The sequence below is a fragment of the Palaemon carinicauda genome, chromosome 15 (assembly GCF_036898095.1).
Source record: "Palaemon carinicauda isolate YSFRI2023 chromosome 15, ASM3689809v2, whole genome shotgun sequence".
In the NCBI taxonomy this organism is placed as follows: domain Eukaryota; kingdom Metazoa; phylum Arthropoda; class Malacostraca; order Decapoda; family Palaemonidae; genus Palaemon; species Palaemon carinicauda.
This window is the reverse complement of record NC_090739.1, coordinates 63904168-63921877: the sequence shown is the minus strand read 5'-3', so window position 1 is coordinate 63921877 and position 17710 is coordinate 63904168. Positions and strand designations below refer to the sequence as shown.

The window sequence follows — 17710 nt, the reverse complement described above, 5'->3', positions numbered from 1 at the left end:
CTAAATTATAGATTATTTTTCTTTTATGAATGTAGGTATGGCAGACAAAGCATCACCAACCACATTAGTAATGAATGTTATGAATTAATTCAGGTACCAGTGAGAAATGGGAACTGTGTTGCTACGCAACCTCACTCTGAATAGCAGAAAAGTTTTGGCACAAAATTCACAGCAGTGCCATACGGGAGCAGCATCATCCTCTGAAATCCTACAGGGATCCTGGTTTTCACCACATCAGCATCTCCACCATGATGAAAATCAAGGCTAGTGTGCTGTTAATCTTAAATTTCTCTTTATATCAATCTACTACTGTCTTCCCTTTCTCCCCTGGCAAAACCTCAATTTCAAACAGTACTCTTATATCACTGACGCTATTTGTTTTAAAGCAATAGAATACATGAGTTATAGTATAATCTTTATTTTGTATTAACTTTCATCTTGAATCCTCAATTGCTTTTAGTTTTGGAGAGACAAGCATTTTAGAAATCACACACTTTAAATTCCTTTTTGAAATACATGCTAGTCTACCATTACAGTCTTGAGTACTGGTAAGTTAATCATTTTGCAAATTGGTTAGGAAGTGAGTGTGAAAGTTAGGGAAGGCATTGTAGTACCAAAACTTATACATTTCAAAAACATTTTATGGTTTGAGAAATTATGGAGAGTTTGAGTACAGTACAGTACTGTGTTTGTTTACATCTTGGATTTTGTCAAAAACATGAATTTTTCAGGTAAATTTAAACTTTTGTGTATTTTTTATAATGTTGAAAATATAATAGATTAACCCAATTACATTCTCTAATGTTATTGATAAATTTTTCAATATTAATCTTACCCGATGATCATGTAGCTGTCAACTCTGTTGCCCGACAGAAATCTACGGTCGGGATACGCCAGCGATCGCTATACAGGTGGGGGTGTACACAACAGCGCCATCTGTGAGCAGGTACTCAAGTATTTCTTGTCAACAAGAACTCAATTTTTCCTCTGTCGTGCCTCCGGCTAGACCTACTTGGATACGCTGTTGATTCTGGAGTTATTGTTCACGATTTGGTGATGTATTTGCTCTAGAGTTTAGCCTTCGCTATTCGGGAAGCTTTATCTTTAGCTTAGCAAGCTTTTGGAATTAATTTGAATTAATTATGGTGACGAAGAGAGTATGGACTCTCTTTCACTTTTAAATGGCCGACCCTTCCCTTAGACGGAAGTGTTGGTGTCGAAGAGAGTATAGACTCTTTTTCACTTTTTATTTTATATCTCTCCGCCATTTATAGGCCTCTTCGATTAACTTTCCTTAAAAAAAAAAAAAAAAAAAAAAATATATGCGACCTTTCCTAATAGTAGGCGGTCCTTACTTGGAACCGAAGTTAATTAACATTGAGCTCGTCATATTGTTTTTCCTGTTAAGAATTTATGCTATTTTAATTTTATGTTTTTGAAAGAATTTCTTTGATAAGTCTCGTACTGTTTTCAAAGTTGAACTAACGTTTTGTTTGGTCTCCGCAGTTGTTGACGTTCAGAACGTTCAACTTGCGCTCTATCGTTACGATAGAGAGAGAGTATTCACGGTTTCACGTTGCAGTAAGAGTAAACCGATTCTAGCGTTTCGTTCATTCTTTCTTAGCTTAAATGGTTTTAATTCTAATAAAGGAACTTTTTATTTGGGAAACCTTTCAGTTTTTTTTTTTTCCTTTAACAAATAATATGTTTTAACGATATATATAATTGGGCTCATCTCTCAGGTTCTAAGTCAAGAGAGAGAGAGAGAGAGAGAGAGAGATAGAGACGGAGGGAGAGAGAGGAGGATAAACGTTTCGTTCAAGCGGGTAACGTTGTTCTCGTTTTTTTTTTTTTGCTCTTCTCCCTAGTCGATAGAGGGGAAGAAGTTAAAACGTTTCTAGAGTTTTATTCTTGTTCCCAGGCTTTATGCGGTGAGAGATTTTAAACGTAGTTTATTTGATCTAGTGTTTAGTCTCTTTTCCAGCCACTGAATTCTTTATCTTTCATTATGTTTTTCTGTTACATTGTAATACTGTTTTCGCAATTACTACCTTTTAATGAAGGATAGGATTGCGTGTTTCAGGTACAAACCACTTAAAGTTTCGAGTTCAGTGAAATTAGTGCAAACAGAAAATCAAAAGTGATAAAGTGATATGCGCAAAGTGTTACAGTGTTGCGTTCGAGGGTTCGTCTGTTCGTGCCAGTTGTTCACCTAGTCCGATACCTCTTACAAGCTCCCAAGCCCAGGGGAGAAGTAATGTCGAAGGACTTATGGGTTCCTCAGGCCTTGATCGACGAACAGACGTTTCCCTCTGTGGTTTCGGGTGTATCTACACACGTTGCCGACGTGATCACCCCACCCACACAAAGACGAGAGAGCCCATTTATTCCTCGTCTGCGGAAGAGGTTTCTCGCAGAAACCATGGACCAAATCTTGCAGCTTTTAAGTACAAGTCGGTCCCTTCCGCGCAAGTCCAACGGCCTAGGTGTAGCCACTGGGTCAGTTCGGACTCGCTGCAGTACGACAACTGCACACCTCCTAAGAGAGGCTAGGTGGTATCGCAACAGGCAGTAACTCCGTCTGTTGCCGCACCAGCTGTTTTAGACCCTCAGTCACAACGGACAGTAGCTCCGTTTGTTGTTGTCTTTCATAGACCCTAGTGGTCCATGCTGCAGACTATACAGTCTCAGCTTGCTCCTTCATGCAGGAGTATCATGCTGGAAGGTTGACAATGCAGCCTGTTTACCTACAACCCGCCGAGGTTGTGCACTCAGCAGATACTGCGGCTGCCTGCTCCCACACCACACCTGTGAGAGCTCCTCCACAGATGCGCAGTCCTCACTGCCAGACGCATGTTCTTGCTGCACCATCTGCTAACATGCGTGAGCTGCCGCATCAGGAGTTGCCGGGTTCCAGCACTATGCGGCATTCTCCTCAGCCCATGCAGCATGCTCTGCAGACCTTACAGCATGCTCCGCATACCATGCAGCATGAGCCGCATACCATGCAGCATGAGCCGCATACCATGCAGCATGCTCTGCAGACCTTACAGCATGCTCCGCATACCATGCAGCATGAGCCGCATACCATGCAGCATGAGCCGCATACCATGCAGCATGAGCCGCATGCCTTACCTCATGCTCTGCATACCATACCGCATGCTCTGCATACCTTACAGCATGCTCTGCATACCTTACAGCATGCTCTGCATACCTTACAGCATGCTCTGCATACCTTACAGCATGCTCTGCATACCATACCGCATGCTCCTCAACCCACCGCAGCCCCTCCCACGCACCAGCACTCTGCTTTTGTTGTTGCCAGCTCCCACACTCCGACTGCGGAGAAGGTTGACAATGCACCCGTGGGCCTACACCTCCCACGGTTGTGCGCCCGGCATGGCTTCATGCTCTCACACTCTTGTTGTGAGAGCTCCTCCACCCATGCACAGTCAACCCTGCCAGATGTATGATGACTCCCACACACAGAGCACTCCGTTGCCGTGCGGGAGCTACCACAAGCTGCCGTGTTTTGACACGGTGTGTCAGCCTCCGCAACACACTGTGGTTACCGCCACTCGCCAGCAGCAAACTAGTCAGGCAGGAGTTGAGGCTTCCCCACACATCTTTGGTTGTTGCCAACTCACAAACTGTCATGCAGTTACATGACGTTGCCTTCTGGTCTGCTACTTATACACCAGTGCTGTATGTCCTCACGCTCCTGTTGTGGTTGACAGTTCAGTTTTTGACAGTTCACAGACTGTCAAGCAAGTTTCATAACGTTGCCTTCTGGTCTGCTGCTTTTGCACCAGTGAAACCCTCACTGAGAGAACTTAGCTTTTCTCGGATATGGTTCCTGTAGATGAGAAAGTGCTGTTCTCCCTCCTTCTGATATTCCCTTGAGGACTCTGTCATTTGGAGAGGAGCCTTAAGCTGCTTAGCCTCCTATGGACTTTTATTTAAGCATAACATGCTTCCAGGGAGGGTAAATGGTTCCGCTTCAGTCGCTAACCCCGTCTGTTGCCACACCTGCTCCCATAGACCTTGAGCTTTGTTGCAAGACATGCAGTCCAAGCTTAGTCCTTGATAGAAAATTTTTTTTTTTACGGAGTCAGTGTGTCACTGGGAAGACGTTCAACAATCAGCAGAGGTGACTTGTTGTGACGCAGTGCGGCAACCTCAGCAACCCGATAAGGAGTTGTCTGTACTACCCAGACAGTCTAGACAGTTTCGGGTTGTCGCTGTACTTCCTCGCTTCCCCATGGTTGACAGTTCACAGACTGTGCAGCAGTACCATGATCCTGTGTCCGGCTCCGTCAGACGACTGGCTTTTAAGAGCTCCCACAAGTCGTCGCTGTCTGGAGAATCTCAGATGGACTATGGATCTGACCAAGGAACTGGGCCTCCTGGTCAATTTAGAGAAGTCCCAGCTCGTCCCATCCCAGACCATTGTCTACCTGGGTATGGAGATTCAGAGTCGAGTTTTTCGGGATTTTCCGTCGGCCCCAGGGATCAACCAAGCCCTAGAATGCATCCAGAGCATGCTGAGAAGGAACCGATGCTCAGTCAGGCAGTGGATGAGTCTAACAGGGACACTTTCATCGCTGGCCCTGTTCATCGAGTTAGGGAGACTCCACCTCCGCCCCCTTCAGTATCATCTAGCTGCTCACTGGATAAAGGACATGACGCTAGAGACGGTCTCAGTTCCTGTTTCCGAAGAGATGAGGTCTACTCTAACGTGGTGGAAGAACAGCTTTCTTCTCAAGGAAGGTCTACCTTTGGCTGTTCAGAACCCCGACCGCCGTCTCTTCTCGGACGCATCAGACACGGGCTGGGGTGCGACATTGGACGGACAGGAATGCTCGGGAACATGGAATCAGGAGCAAAGGACACTTCACATCAATTGCAAGGAGTTGTTGGCGGTTCATCTGGCCTTGATAAACTTCATGTCCCTCCAGCTAAACAAGGTGGTGGAGGTGGACTCCGACAACACCACAGCCTTGGCTTACATCTCCAAGCAGGGAGGGACTCATTCGAGGAAGTTGTTCTAGATCGCAAGGGACCTCCTCATCTGGTCAAAAGATCGAAAGCTCACGCTGGTAACGAGGTTCATTCAGGGCGATATGAATGTCATGGCAGATCGCCTCAGCCGGAAGGGTCAGGTCATCCCCACAGAGTGGACCCTTCACAAGAATGTTTGCAGCAGACTTTGGGCCCTGTGGGGTCAGCCAACCATAGATCTGTTCGCTACCTCGATGACCTAGAGGCTCCCGTTGTATTGTTCTCCGATTCCAGACCCAGCAGCAGTTCACGTGGATGCTTTTCTGCTGGATTGGTCCCATCTCGACCTGTATGCATTCCCGCCGTTCAAGATTGTCAACAGGGTACTTCAGAAGTTCGCCTCTCACAAAGGGACACGGCTGACGTTGGTTGCTCCCCTCTGGCCCGCGAGAGAATGGTTCACAGAGGTACTGCAATGGCTGGTCGACATTCCCAGGACTCTTCCTCTAAGAGTGGACCTTCTACGTCAACCTCACGTAAAGAAGGTACACCCAAACCTCCACGCTCTTCGTCTGACTGCCTTCAGACTATCGAAAGACTCTCAAGAGCTAGAGGCTTTTCGAAGGAGGCAGCCAGAGCGATTGCCAGAGCAAGGAGGACATCCACTCTCAGAGTCTATCAGTCTAAATGGGAAGTCTTCCGAAGCTGGTGCAAGGCCAATGCAGTTTCCTCAACCAGTACCACTGTAACCCAGATTGCTGACTTCCTGTTACATCTAAGGAACGTAAGATCCCTTTCAGCTCCTACGATCAAGGGCTACAGAAGTATGTTGGCAGCGGTTTTCCGCCACAGAGGCTTGGATCTTTCCACCAACAAAGATCTACAGGACCTCCTTAGGTCTTTTGAGACCTCAAAGGAACGTCGGTTGTCCACTCCAGGCTGGAATCTAGACGTGGTCCTAAGGTTCCTTATGTCATCAAGATTTGAACCTCTCCAATCAGCCTCTTTTAAGGACCTCACATTAAAAACTCTTTTCCTCGTGTGCTTGGCAACAGCTAAAAGAGTAAGTGAGATCCACGCCTTCAGCAGGAACATAGTTTTCACATCTGAAACGGCTACATGTTCCTTGCAGCTCGGTTTTTTGCTAAAAACGAGCTTCCTTCACGTCCTTGGCCTAAGTCGTTCGAGATCCCAAGCCTGTCCAACTTGGTGGGGAACGAACTGGAGAGAGTACTTTGCCCAGTTAGAGCTCTTAGGTACTATCTAAAAAGGTCAAAACCTTTACGAGGACAATCAGAAGCCTTATGGTGTGCTATCAAGAAGCCTTCTCTTCCAATGTCTAAGAACTCAGTTTCTTACTACAGTAGGGTCCCGAATTAAGCGTGTTCGAATTACACGATTCCCCTTTTCCACGATCGCTATTTTTCAAAAATAAATTTTCTGTATCCACGAGGCTGTTCAAAGTTCGCGAGTCAAGCACTACAAAATGTATCAAATCTATAGTCTTTTTAAGTATATTGGTAGCCCTAAATACGGTGATTTATAATAAATGTTACAAAACAATATTAACATTACATTTCATTAACATAATTTCATAATGAATAGCCTATTTAAGGATAACATTCCACATCAACAATGAAATCAACTGTTAACTGTGCGAGTCCAGCTGACAAAATGTAAACAGAAATGTGGTTACGTTCTCGGCAATCTTTATCTTTCTCCAACCTTACGATAATTGTAATGGTAGTGTTAATGATGGTATATTAAAGCATTATTTTTGTTTAGTACAGTATATTTAAAAGCCTTATTTTTCCCTCTGGGCGTTCAAGGTTTTCACGAGTAGACTGGGTTCGTTTATCGGCAGTGAATAGCCTAAACTTCGGTAACGAGTCGTCAATATTTTGTCATATTTTAAACAGTAGGCTATACATTTGATTTGCAAACATTGGTTTTGTAGAGTAGACGGTAAAATAAAATCTAGGGAGACAGAGAGAGAGAGAGAGAGAGAGAGAGAGAGAGAGAGAGAGAGAGAGAGAGAGAGATTTGATGGCAGAAATTCTCTCTCTCTCTCTCTCTCTCTCTCTCTCTCTCTCTCTCTCTAGATTTTATTTTACCGTCTACTCTACAAAACCAATGTTTGCAAATCAAATGTATACTGTTTAAAATATGACAAAATATTGACGACTCGTTACCGAAGTTTAGGCTATTCACTGCCGATAAACGATAACAAACCCTTTAATGCAAACTAACTGTATCCTTTGATATTCCTCTATATTTATCACGAATTCCTTCTATACCTCCTCAGACACTCTTATTTCAAATATCTAAATTATTCTTATCACAACTAACACCATCTAGTCATTTTCATTCCATTATATCTATTATTCCTCTGGATCTTATTCCCTTTCCTTATTCTGTTTATTCGATGGGATTCGTTTTTCCCTTTACCGTCTTTCAGAATCTATTTTTAGCCACTGGCAACCAAATCCCCCCTTCCCCCGTCTCCTACCGTCTCCCCTGCGAGTCCACCCAGCCTATCTCATCACTTCCCCCACCTTCATCCTCCCCTGTTCTAGGTCTGTAACCTTCTGCGTCATAATCTCTCTCTCTCTCTCTCTCTCTCTCTCTCTCTCTCTCTCCTCTCTCTCTCTCTCTCTCTCTCTCTCTCGTTATACAATACTTACAAATAGATGAAGAAACCAAAATCGGTTTTCTTGAAGTGTCAATTAAATACAAAACGAAAAAATTATACCGTGTATACATCCATTTCAATCATAGCTTAAAATACGGTAACCGATTTCGTCCGCAAACCACTATTTTTTAGGAAACACCATTCTATTCCAGAAAATTTTTACTCTTTAAATGTCAATTGCGCTATAATAAACATTGTACTTATGTTGTTAAATTTCGGGTGTGTTTTAAAAATCGAGTATTGCTAACTTATTTTTATTTTACTTTTGGCTGTGATCACATCAGCTGATGTCTAGCTTCCGCGCGAATACAATAACAAAGAATTGTTTACACCATTTCTTAACTTATTCAAACCATCTATACAGTTAATATTACATAAACACCAATGTGTTATAACCTATCATATTTATTGTTTAGTACTTTAAAATCATCCCTCTCTCTCTCTCTCTCTCTCTCTCTCTCTCTCTCTCTCTCTCTCTCTCTCCTCTCTCTCTCTCTCCTCTCTCTCTCTCCTCTCTCTCTCTCTCTCATCGAACGTTATAGCGGTAACCTAATTGTTCGGTGACTTTAGAAATAGGCCTAGTACTTTCTTCTTTTACCTATTTTTTGCATATGGATCCATAATTGAGGTGGGTACAAGTTGACTTATAACTGAAGTTAGGAAAAGTATTTTGGATATGGAAAGGACAATTATCTTTCGTAACAGTTTAGAATTATCGTAAGTTATCACTCTGTCATTAGCGGCTGTTTGCTATTGTGGATTAAACGCATAAGGAAAAAAAATTTCCAGCTTTGCTACGAATTTAGGAATTTATATGGATACGGTAAGTAAAATATTTGTAATAACATAATGTTTACTAAATTGTTTGTAATATCATTAGTTATGACTTAGATCATGTGTGTTTAATACATTCGTTTGTTTATTATGATCGAAGATGGAGCGTAAACAAATGGAAGGTTTCCGTTTCAGGCGGCATCATAAAGAAAAACGTTTCATAAATGGCATTCATTTCATTTATTTGAAAGTTCTAATAAAAAATAATTAGAACATTGGTAATAACAAATTCAACATTTAATCTATACTTGGTAAAATTGCTGTCAATTCAAAAACACAGATGTATAAATGCGTCTGTTTCTTCGTTGTGATCAGAGATAAACGTAAACAAAACATTGGTTGTCGTTTTCTATTGTGCTTTTTAGCGTGTTTAGGAAACGCATGATATAAAATCGCCTTTATTTTGATAATTCTGGATTTTCAATCATACAACAAGCTAGTCTATAGAGTGATGGTTTTGCTATTCACCAGTTGTATTATACAATAGATATGACAAACATTAAAATTTGTCTGTATTTTGGGTTGTGTTATAACGGGAAATATATGGTGTTTACACCTATCCTGGTTGTAATTTTAACCATTTTTCAAGTTATTAGAACTTTAAAGTATATTAAATGTTTTATTTATTTACAAAAACAATTTGATATTATAAAGAAATACAGTATAGTACAAAGAAAGTATTGGAAATGGGTAGTAAACACATTTGAATAGGCAAATTGCTGGTTGCCATGGCCACAATGGAATTATTTCTGTTAGTTGTGTTTCGAAATTCGCGATTTTCCATTTACACGAGGTCATTAATCGACCAAATTCTCGCATAATTCGGGACCCTACTGTACATCAGGCTTCTGATTAGGGAAGCACATTCTCATCTGAAGGAAGAAGACCTTGCTTTGCTGAAGGTAAGGACACATGAAGTGAGAGCTGTGGCTACTTCAGTGGCCTTCAAACAGAACCGTTCTCTGCAGAGTGTTATGGATGCAACCTATTGGAGAAGCAAGTCAGTGTTCGCATCATTCTATCTCAAAGATGTCCAGTCTCTTTACGAGAACTGCTACACCCTGGGACCATTCGTAGCAGCGAGTGCAGTAGTAGGTGAGGGCTCAGCCACTACATTCCCATAATCCCATAACCTTTTTAACCTTTCTCTTGAATACTTTTTATGGGTTGTACGGTCGGCTAAGAAGCCTTCCGCATCCTTGTTGATTTGGCGGGTGGTCAATTCTTTCTTGAGAAGCGCCGAGGTTAGAGGTTGTGATGAGGTCCTTTAGTATGGGTTGCAGCCCTTGATACTTCAGCACCTAAGAGTCGTTCAGCATCCTAAGAGGACCGCTACGCTCAGTAAGGAAGACGTACTTAATAAAGGCAGAGTAATGGTTCAAGTCGTCTTCCTTACCAGGTACTTATTTATTTTATGTTATTTTTGAATAACTAATAAAATGAAATACGGGATACTTAGCTTCTTTGTTAACATGTATGCTGGTCTCCACCCACCACCCTGGGTGTGAATCAGCTACATGATCATCGGGTAAGATTAATATTGAAAAATGTTATTTTCATTAGTAAAATAAATTTTTGAATATACTTACCCGATGATCATGAATTTAAGGACCCGCCCTTCCTCCCCATAGAGAACCAGTGGACCGAGGAGAAAATTGAGTTCTTGTTGACAAGAAGTACTTGAGTACCTGCTCACAGATGGCGCTGTTGTGTACACCCCCACCTGTATAGCGATCGCTGGCGTATCCCGACCGTAGATTTCTGTCGGGCAACAGAGTTGACAGCTACATGATCATCGGGTAAGTATATTCAAAAATTTATTTTACTAATGAAAATAACATTTTGTTGATATAAGATAGTAATTTTATATTTTATGAAAATATAAAAGAATAAAAGAATGTTTGGAAGATTGAAAGACGTGCACGTGTTTAGGGGTATGGCTAACGGTATGTCTGATCATTTTTTGGTGGAAGGAAAATTAGTTGTAGCAAAAGAGTGGGGGAATAGAGTAGGTGGATGTAAAAGGGAGCTAGTGAGGGTTGAAGAGCTAATAAAACCGGGGGTAAAAAGTAAATATCAGGAAAGGTTGAAAATGGCATATGACGAGGTGAGAGTAAGAGAAACTGGTAATTTAGAGGAGGAGTGGAAGTTAGCAAAAGAAAATTTTGTTGGGATTGCAAGTGATGTATGTGGAAAGAAGGTTGTTGGAGGCAGCATGAGGAAGGGCAGTGAATGGTGGAATGAAGGAGTGAAGGTAAAAGTGGAAGAGAAAAAGAGGGCTTTTGAAGAATGGCTGCAGAGTAATAGTATAGAGAAGTATGAAAAATATAGAGAGCAAAAGGTGGAAGTAAAGCGCAAGGTACGTGAGGCAAAGAGAGCAGCTGACCTGAGGTGGGGTCAGGGACTGGGTCAGTCATATGGAGAGAATAAGAAGTTTTGGAAAGAAGTGAAGAGAGTAAGGAAGGCCGGCGCAAGAATTGAAGAGACAGTGAAAGATGGAAATGGAAGGTTGTTAAAAGGAGAGGAGGCAAGGAAAAGGTGGGCGGAATATTTTGAAAGTTTGCTGAATGTTGAGGATGATAGGGAGGCAGATATAATTGCTGTTCCAGGTGTTGAGGTGCCAGTGATGGGAGATGAGAATGAGAGAGAGATTACAATAGAGGAAGTGAGGAGAGCACTAGATGAAACGAGAGTAGGAAAAGCATCTGGTATGGATGGTGTGAAAGCTGAGATGTTGAAGGAAGGGGGTGTGACTGTACTTGTATGGTTGGTGAGATTGTTTAATGTGTGTTTTGTGTTGTCAATGGTACCAGTAGATTGGGTCTGTGCATGTATTGTACTACTATATAAGGGTAAGGGAGATGTGCTTGAGTGTTGTAATTCAAGAGGTATTAGTTTGTTGAGTGTAGTTGGAAAAGTGTATGGTAGAGTACTGATTAATAGGATTAAGGATAAAACAGAGAATGCAATCTTGGAAGTACAGGGTGGTTTTAGAAGAGGTAGGGGTTGTATGAATCAGATTTTTACAGTTAGGCAGATATGCGAGAAATATTTAGCAAAAGGTAAGGAGGTGTATGTTGCGTTTATGGATCTGGAGAAAGCATATGATAGAGTTGATAGGGAAGCAATGTGGAATGTGATGAGGTTATATGGAGTTGGTGGAAGGTTGTTGCAAGCAGTGAAAAGTTTCTACAAAGGTAGTAAAGCATGTGTTAGAATAGGAAAGGAAGTGAGCGATTGGTTTCCGGTGAGAGTGGGGCTGAGACAGGGATGTGTGATGTCGCCGTGGTTGTTTAACTTGTATGTTGATGGAGTGGTGAGAGAGGTGAATGCTCGAGTGCTTGGACGAGGATTAAAACTGGTAGGCGAGAATGATCATGAATGGGAGGTAAATACAAGTTGTTGTTTGCGGATGATACTGTACTGGTAGCAGACACATGAAGAGAAGCTTGACCGACTAGTGACAGAATTTGGAAGGGTTTGTGAGAGAAGGAAGTTGAGAGTTAATGTGGGTAAGAGTAAGGTTATGAGATGTACGAGAAGGGAAGGTGGTGCAAGGTTGAATGTCATGTTGAATGGAGAGTTACTTGAGGAGGTGGATCAGTTTAAGTACTTGGGGTCTGTTGTTGCAGCAAATGGTGGAGTGGAAGCAGATGTACGTCAGAGAGTGAATGAAGGTTGCAAAGTGTTGGGGGCAGTTAAGGGAGTAGTAAAAAATAGAGGGTTGGGCAAGAATGATTCTATATGAGAAAGTGATTGTACCAACTGTGATGTATGGATCGGAGTTGTGGGGAATGAAAGTGATGGAGAGACAGAAATTGAATGTGTTTGAGATGGTGTCTGAGGAGTATGGCTGGTGTATCTCGAGTAGATAGGGTTAGGAACGAAGTGGTGAGGGTGAGAACGGGTGTAAGAAATGAGTTAGCGGCTAGAGTGGATATGAATGTGTTGAGGTGGTTTGGCCATGTTGAGAGAATGGAAAATGGCTGTCTGCTAAAGAAGGTGATGAATGCAAGAGTTGATGGGAGAAGTACAAGAGGAAGGCCAAGGTTTGGGTGGATGGATGGTGTGAAGAAAGCTCTGGGTGATAGGAGGATAGATGTGAGAGAGGCAAGAGAGCGTGCTAGAAATAGGAATGAATGGCGAGCGATTGTGACGCAGTTCCGGTAGGCCCTGCTGCTTCCTCCAGTGCCTTAGATGACCGCGGAGGTAGCAGCAGTAGGGGACTCAGCAGTATGAAGCTTCATCTGTGGTGGAAATGTGGGAGGTTGGGCTGTGGCACCCTAGCAGTACCAGCTGAACTCGGCTGAGTCCCTGGTTAGGCTGGAGGAACGTAGAGAGTAGAGGTCCCCTTTTTTGTTTTGTTTCTTGTTGTTGTCGGCTACCCCCCAAAATTGGGGGAAGTGCCTTTGGTATATATATGTATGTATGTATGTATGTAAAAGTTTTTGATAATGTACAAACAAAAACGGTGGTCTGCCCATAGGCTAATGTAGCCTATACTGTACTGTACTGTACATCCAAGGTCAAAATTAGTACCAGCAGTGGCTCACCTATTGTTCACGGTTAATCATCATTTCGTTTTTTGTATTCATGTTACAATGTAATCCTTTCTTCTCCAGGCCCTTTTTTATCATCAACGATACCCATGAATGAAACTCCTCCCAAGAAAGCTAAAGTTGTAATATGTGGTGGAGGAATGGTTGGAACATCACTACTATATCACCTGGCAGAGTTGGGATGGGGCAAGGATGCAGTTATGCTTGAACAAGGAAGGTAAATATACACAAGTAATCATGTAAGTTAGTTTACTTTACATTTGTCCTCTCTTCAGTTCAAATATTTTTATAGTGGGTGTTGGGGATTTTTCTTGTAATTAATGGCACTTTGTTCCATAACTGGAATACAAACCAACGCTATTTATAGGGGTATTTCTTTCGACAAAGCTGAAAGGTTGAGCCATTACAATTTAGCTAGGGTTAACTACCCATTCTGCTAGTTAACGGGTGGTAGGGGGCTAGCTAGCTACCCCTCTCATTCGCACACCTGTGACTGTGCTTCACTTCGCTTTTGGCTTGGATTGTGAACGGTTGTCGCCGGTCTTAATCCTCTACTTTTAAACATCTGACTTAGCCGGTAGTTATATATATAGCTATACAGTACGTCCCTGACGTCCGACAGAAATTTCAAAACTCGCGGCAATCGCAGATTGAGTAGCCAGGTGTACCACCTGCGCACTCTCCTGGAACCATTCCATGATTCTTTAGATCTTCCCTGCCGCTCACGCCGGCAACATTATTGGATTTTTCACTCGCTGTAACCTGTATAATTGCAGTCATCTTGGTGATGTACAATTTACTGTGGGCTTTCGCTAGTTTGGTTTTATTTTGACTGAGAGTAGTGATTGGGTTATGATCGATATATGCATAACTTGAAAGGGGTAGGATTAGGAGTTTTTTCCACCTACTGTAAAAATAACGAACCTACTTTAAAAAGATGATGGCGGTAGGTAAACACTGCCAATCATATGACGTAAACTACGTAGTTACTACGTAGTATGACTTGCATATTCATTTCTTTTTCTATGCAGAGAATGAAATGTAAAATTCTACTTACAGACCAAAAGTATTTAAGTTTTTATAATATAAAAGGAGTATATTATTTTTAAGAGTATATTTGTCCTATTAGTATACGTGTACTTTATTTAGATACAGTAATCATCGATCTATTTTCAGGGTTTTTTAAATAATACTAGCGTACAGTTTAAGTTCGCTACGTAGTTCTGGCATAAGGAAAGCGGACATAATGAAAGAATTCATTGAAGGCGGCTTCCTTATCACAAGGTAAAATCGATACAGTCTCACAAATTACTTTGTATCGTTATTTTTGTTTTGTTTTCGATATTGGGATTTCTAATATTAATCAAATAACCTATTGCATTCTCATTCAAGCCCTTGGTGGAAGAGTAATATTTCTCGCAGTGGGCAGGTCTATTTATGGTCTTATGTGAAAGAGTATAAAAAGTGCAATTTTCAGTGCTAAATTAGTGCAGTGAATTTAATCAGTCAGTGGAGGGTGCTTCTTCTCGACCCTGTTGTTATCCTAGCCTTAGACCTCTTCCAAGCTCCCCAACCCCTGGGAGAAGGAATGTTGATTGGCGAAAAGAAACGTCCCCTCGATCGTTCCTGTTGTCGCTTCCCAGGACGCTCACCCTCACCATAGGAAAGGCGAGGTAAAAGTGTTATCTTCGCCGTCGATTGACTCAGCTCACAGACAGGACTGGTGTCTTACGTATTTCACTTCCTTCTAGACAAGAAGAGAGTTGCTCGTCATGTCGCCGAGCGTTTAGATGCTTAACACCATAAGCTATCGTCCAGAAGGACGCCGAGCGTTAAGGAATGGACTACATCACGCCAAGCGTCGAGTAGCTGGAAGTCATGACACGTAACACCGAGCGTCAGAGCATTGGACGGCAAGCGTGATGTCATTGAGCCTCCAGCAGAGCGTCCAGCACTACTAACGATGCTGTAAGAGTTTGACACGATGTTTGGAACCGAGTGCAACTTCTTTGTCTCTCTTGTTGGATGAGCGAATATTCTAGACGCGAACGTCATAGTTCCGAGCGTCTGAATCGCCAGTGTCATTGTTCTGAGAGTCACGTGGCGCCAAGCGTCAAGCAGTTGCATGGCGTCAAGTGTCCTGCAGTTGGACTTGACGTCGAGTGTCAAGCAGTTAGACATGACGTCGAGCGTCAAGCAGTTGGACGTGACGTCGAGTGTCAAGCAGTTGGACGTGACGTCGAGTGTCAAGCATAGTTCCGAGCGTCTAAATCGCCGAGCGTCAAGCAGTTGCATGGCGTCTAGCGTTCAGCAGTTGGACTTGGCGTCGAGTGGCAAGCAGTTAGACGTGACGCCGAGCGTCAAGCAGTTGCATGGCGTCAAGCGTCCAGTAGTTGGACTTGACGCCGAACGTCAAGCAGTTAGACAGGACGCTAGACGTCGAGCAGTTAGACGTGACGCCGAACGTCAAGCAGTTAGACGTGACGCCGAACGTCAAGCAGTTAGACGTGACGCCGAACGTCAAGCAGTTAGACGTGACGTCAAGCATCAGGACTTGCATGTCGCGATTTCCCCAGTCGAGCCGAACGTCGAGATTGCGAGCGTCTTAGTTCCAATCATAATGCCCGTGAGCGTCTTAGTTCCAATCATAATGCCCGCGAGCGTCTAGCGTTGGAACATAGTTACGCCAGGCGCTATTACTGAAAAGATACAGAGAAAAATATTAACTGGAAAGAGATTATTTTCACACACCAAGGCCCGCCTGTACATACTCTTGATTTCTGATGGAGGGCGAGAAATAAACCCCTAAAAGTAAGTAATAATCTTGGACCTATTGAGGCCAGAATTACAGGACCTTAAGGAGTTATCTCCTAGGAAACAAGACTTCTGGAGAGGGAGGTCTCAACCTTCCGGACTCACCAGTGGTAGCTTATACACCCCCCCCTGGAACCCCCCCAAGCGGCGGCGCGAGCCCTAAACCACGCCCCCTTGGGCGGAGTTACCAGAGACGAGCGGGTTGACTCGGCAATGGAAGCCACATTTTCTGAAGTTGACTTCGGCACAGAACGTTCTCCTCTTTTTCCCTCCCGCTGCTCCCAACATTTGCTGATTTTCATTATCCTGCACTCAGCAACCAGAGTAATATCTCAGCCCACGGCTTAATTATGTCTAGGCAAATTCTTACCTCCGCGGAGGTGCATCGGCTTAGCGAAGACTCCAGCGGAGAGGAGAACGTAATCAGTAACGAAAAACGCACACAATCGACTGCAGATAGTGATATGCCTTCTAATTCTGATATCGTAAATATGTTACTACAACAGAATCAAACTCTTATGCAAATCATCCAGAAAAGGTAAGGTTTTAAATTCTGTTTACAACGAAAACGTCATATGGAAAGCAGCTGATTTAGACTAATGACGTCACAAATGCAAATGGCGGCCCCCATACGTAAGCTTGTTATGATTTGAAAGCTTAGAGCAGGCACTTCCGAACATAGCGTAAGTAGCTTAAGCAAAGCATGTGCATGATTACTACACGATTAATCGGTATAAACAAACTAAATACTCCAATTTTTATATATTACAAAATTATAATTAAGCACACAAAACAAATTGCTTGCCTGACACATTAAAAGCACGCGCTTAATAGGCAGTAGGCTAGACCACAGGTAAGTTCGAGCTTACATTTCTCGCTTTAAACCTATCGACACTAGCCTAGGCCCTGGGGGGCTATCTGATAAGGGTTACATATGAGGCAGGTCTAGTTTATTAATAATAACAGATTTAAACTTATCATTCACTTAAATATGGCACTGAATTAACCTAAGAGGGCTATTTGAGTCGTGAACCCCATTGCCTGACTTCAGCCTTCTAGGTCCGCTGCTGTCCATATTTACTATACCCGTTGAACAAAATTTCAATTATTCTATGGTAAATAAATCACTGATATTAAACATTCATCTCGGCAGAAGTGGTTCACCTGCTAAGAAGAATGAGGCTCCCCCTCCTACTAAGCGCTCAAGACGATCACCTGAATTACCTGAAAGTGCAAATTTAGACCTCTTTTCCTTTTATAATAATGGAGACGAAAGTGATTACGAAGATTTCAACCTTCTTACATTCAATAAACCCATTCCTTCATATATTTCCACCAATTTCAAAGCTGAACCATCTTTTCATAGAGAAGGGAAAATTCAATTGAATAATTCACTAGTAGCATTAACTTTCAGTGAAGGCCATAGTGATAACCGGGATAAATTCTTTGTTAGTAGTCAAAATAAGGAGTTCTCAGACTTTTTTAAATTAATTAATACTCCAAAGTTGAATTTCTGGCCTGAAGGTAAGGTATTTGATGACAGTTATAAGAGGAAATTTTTCTATGACATTGAAAATATTAAAATGAGTATTTCTGCCTTTCAAGGGCATGCAGCACTGGCACACATTGTATACCCCTCCAAAGTAAATGACATTGATTTTTTGTCCAAAATTATTATTGGTCCCCTAAGGAGGAGCATAGACCTCATACAAAATTTGATAAGAAATTTCAGAAGCAGAGCACTTCCTAGATACCTCAAGGAAGAAGTAAGAGATCTTATAATCAAAGCAGACATTAAAGAAGTTTGGAA

General features: G+C 42.5%; 1 protein-coding gene across 7 annotated transcripts in view; it reads left to right on the top strand.

Moving 5' to 3' along the window:
• Window positions 1-17710, top strand: part of LOC137654644 (pyruvate dehydrogenase phosphatase regulatory subunit, mitochondrial) — a 660498-nt gene that overhangs the window by 506825 nt on the left and 135963 nt on the right. For all 7 annotated transcript variants that reach the window (XM_068388459.1, XM_068388461.1, XM_068388455.1 and 4 more), the window contains exons 2-3: window positions 94-263; window positions 13150-13303. In XM_068388459.1, the coding sequence (XP_068244560.1) occupies window positions 107-263; window positions 13150-13303 (311 nt within the window). In that variant the 5' untranslated portion in view covers window positions 94-106. The remainder of the gene's footprint in view (window positions 1-93; window positions 264-13149; window positions 13304-17710) is intronic.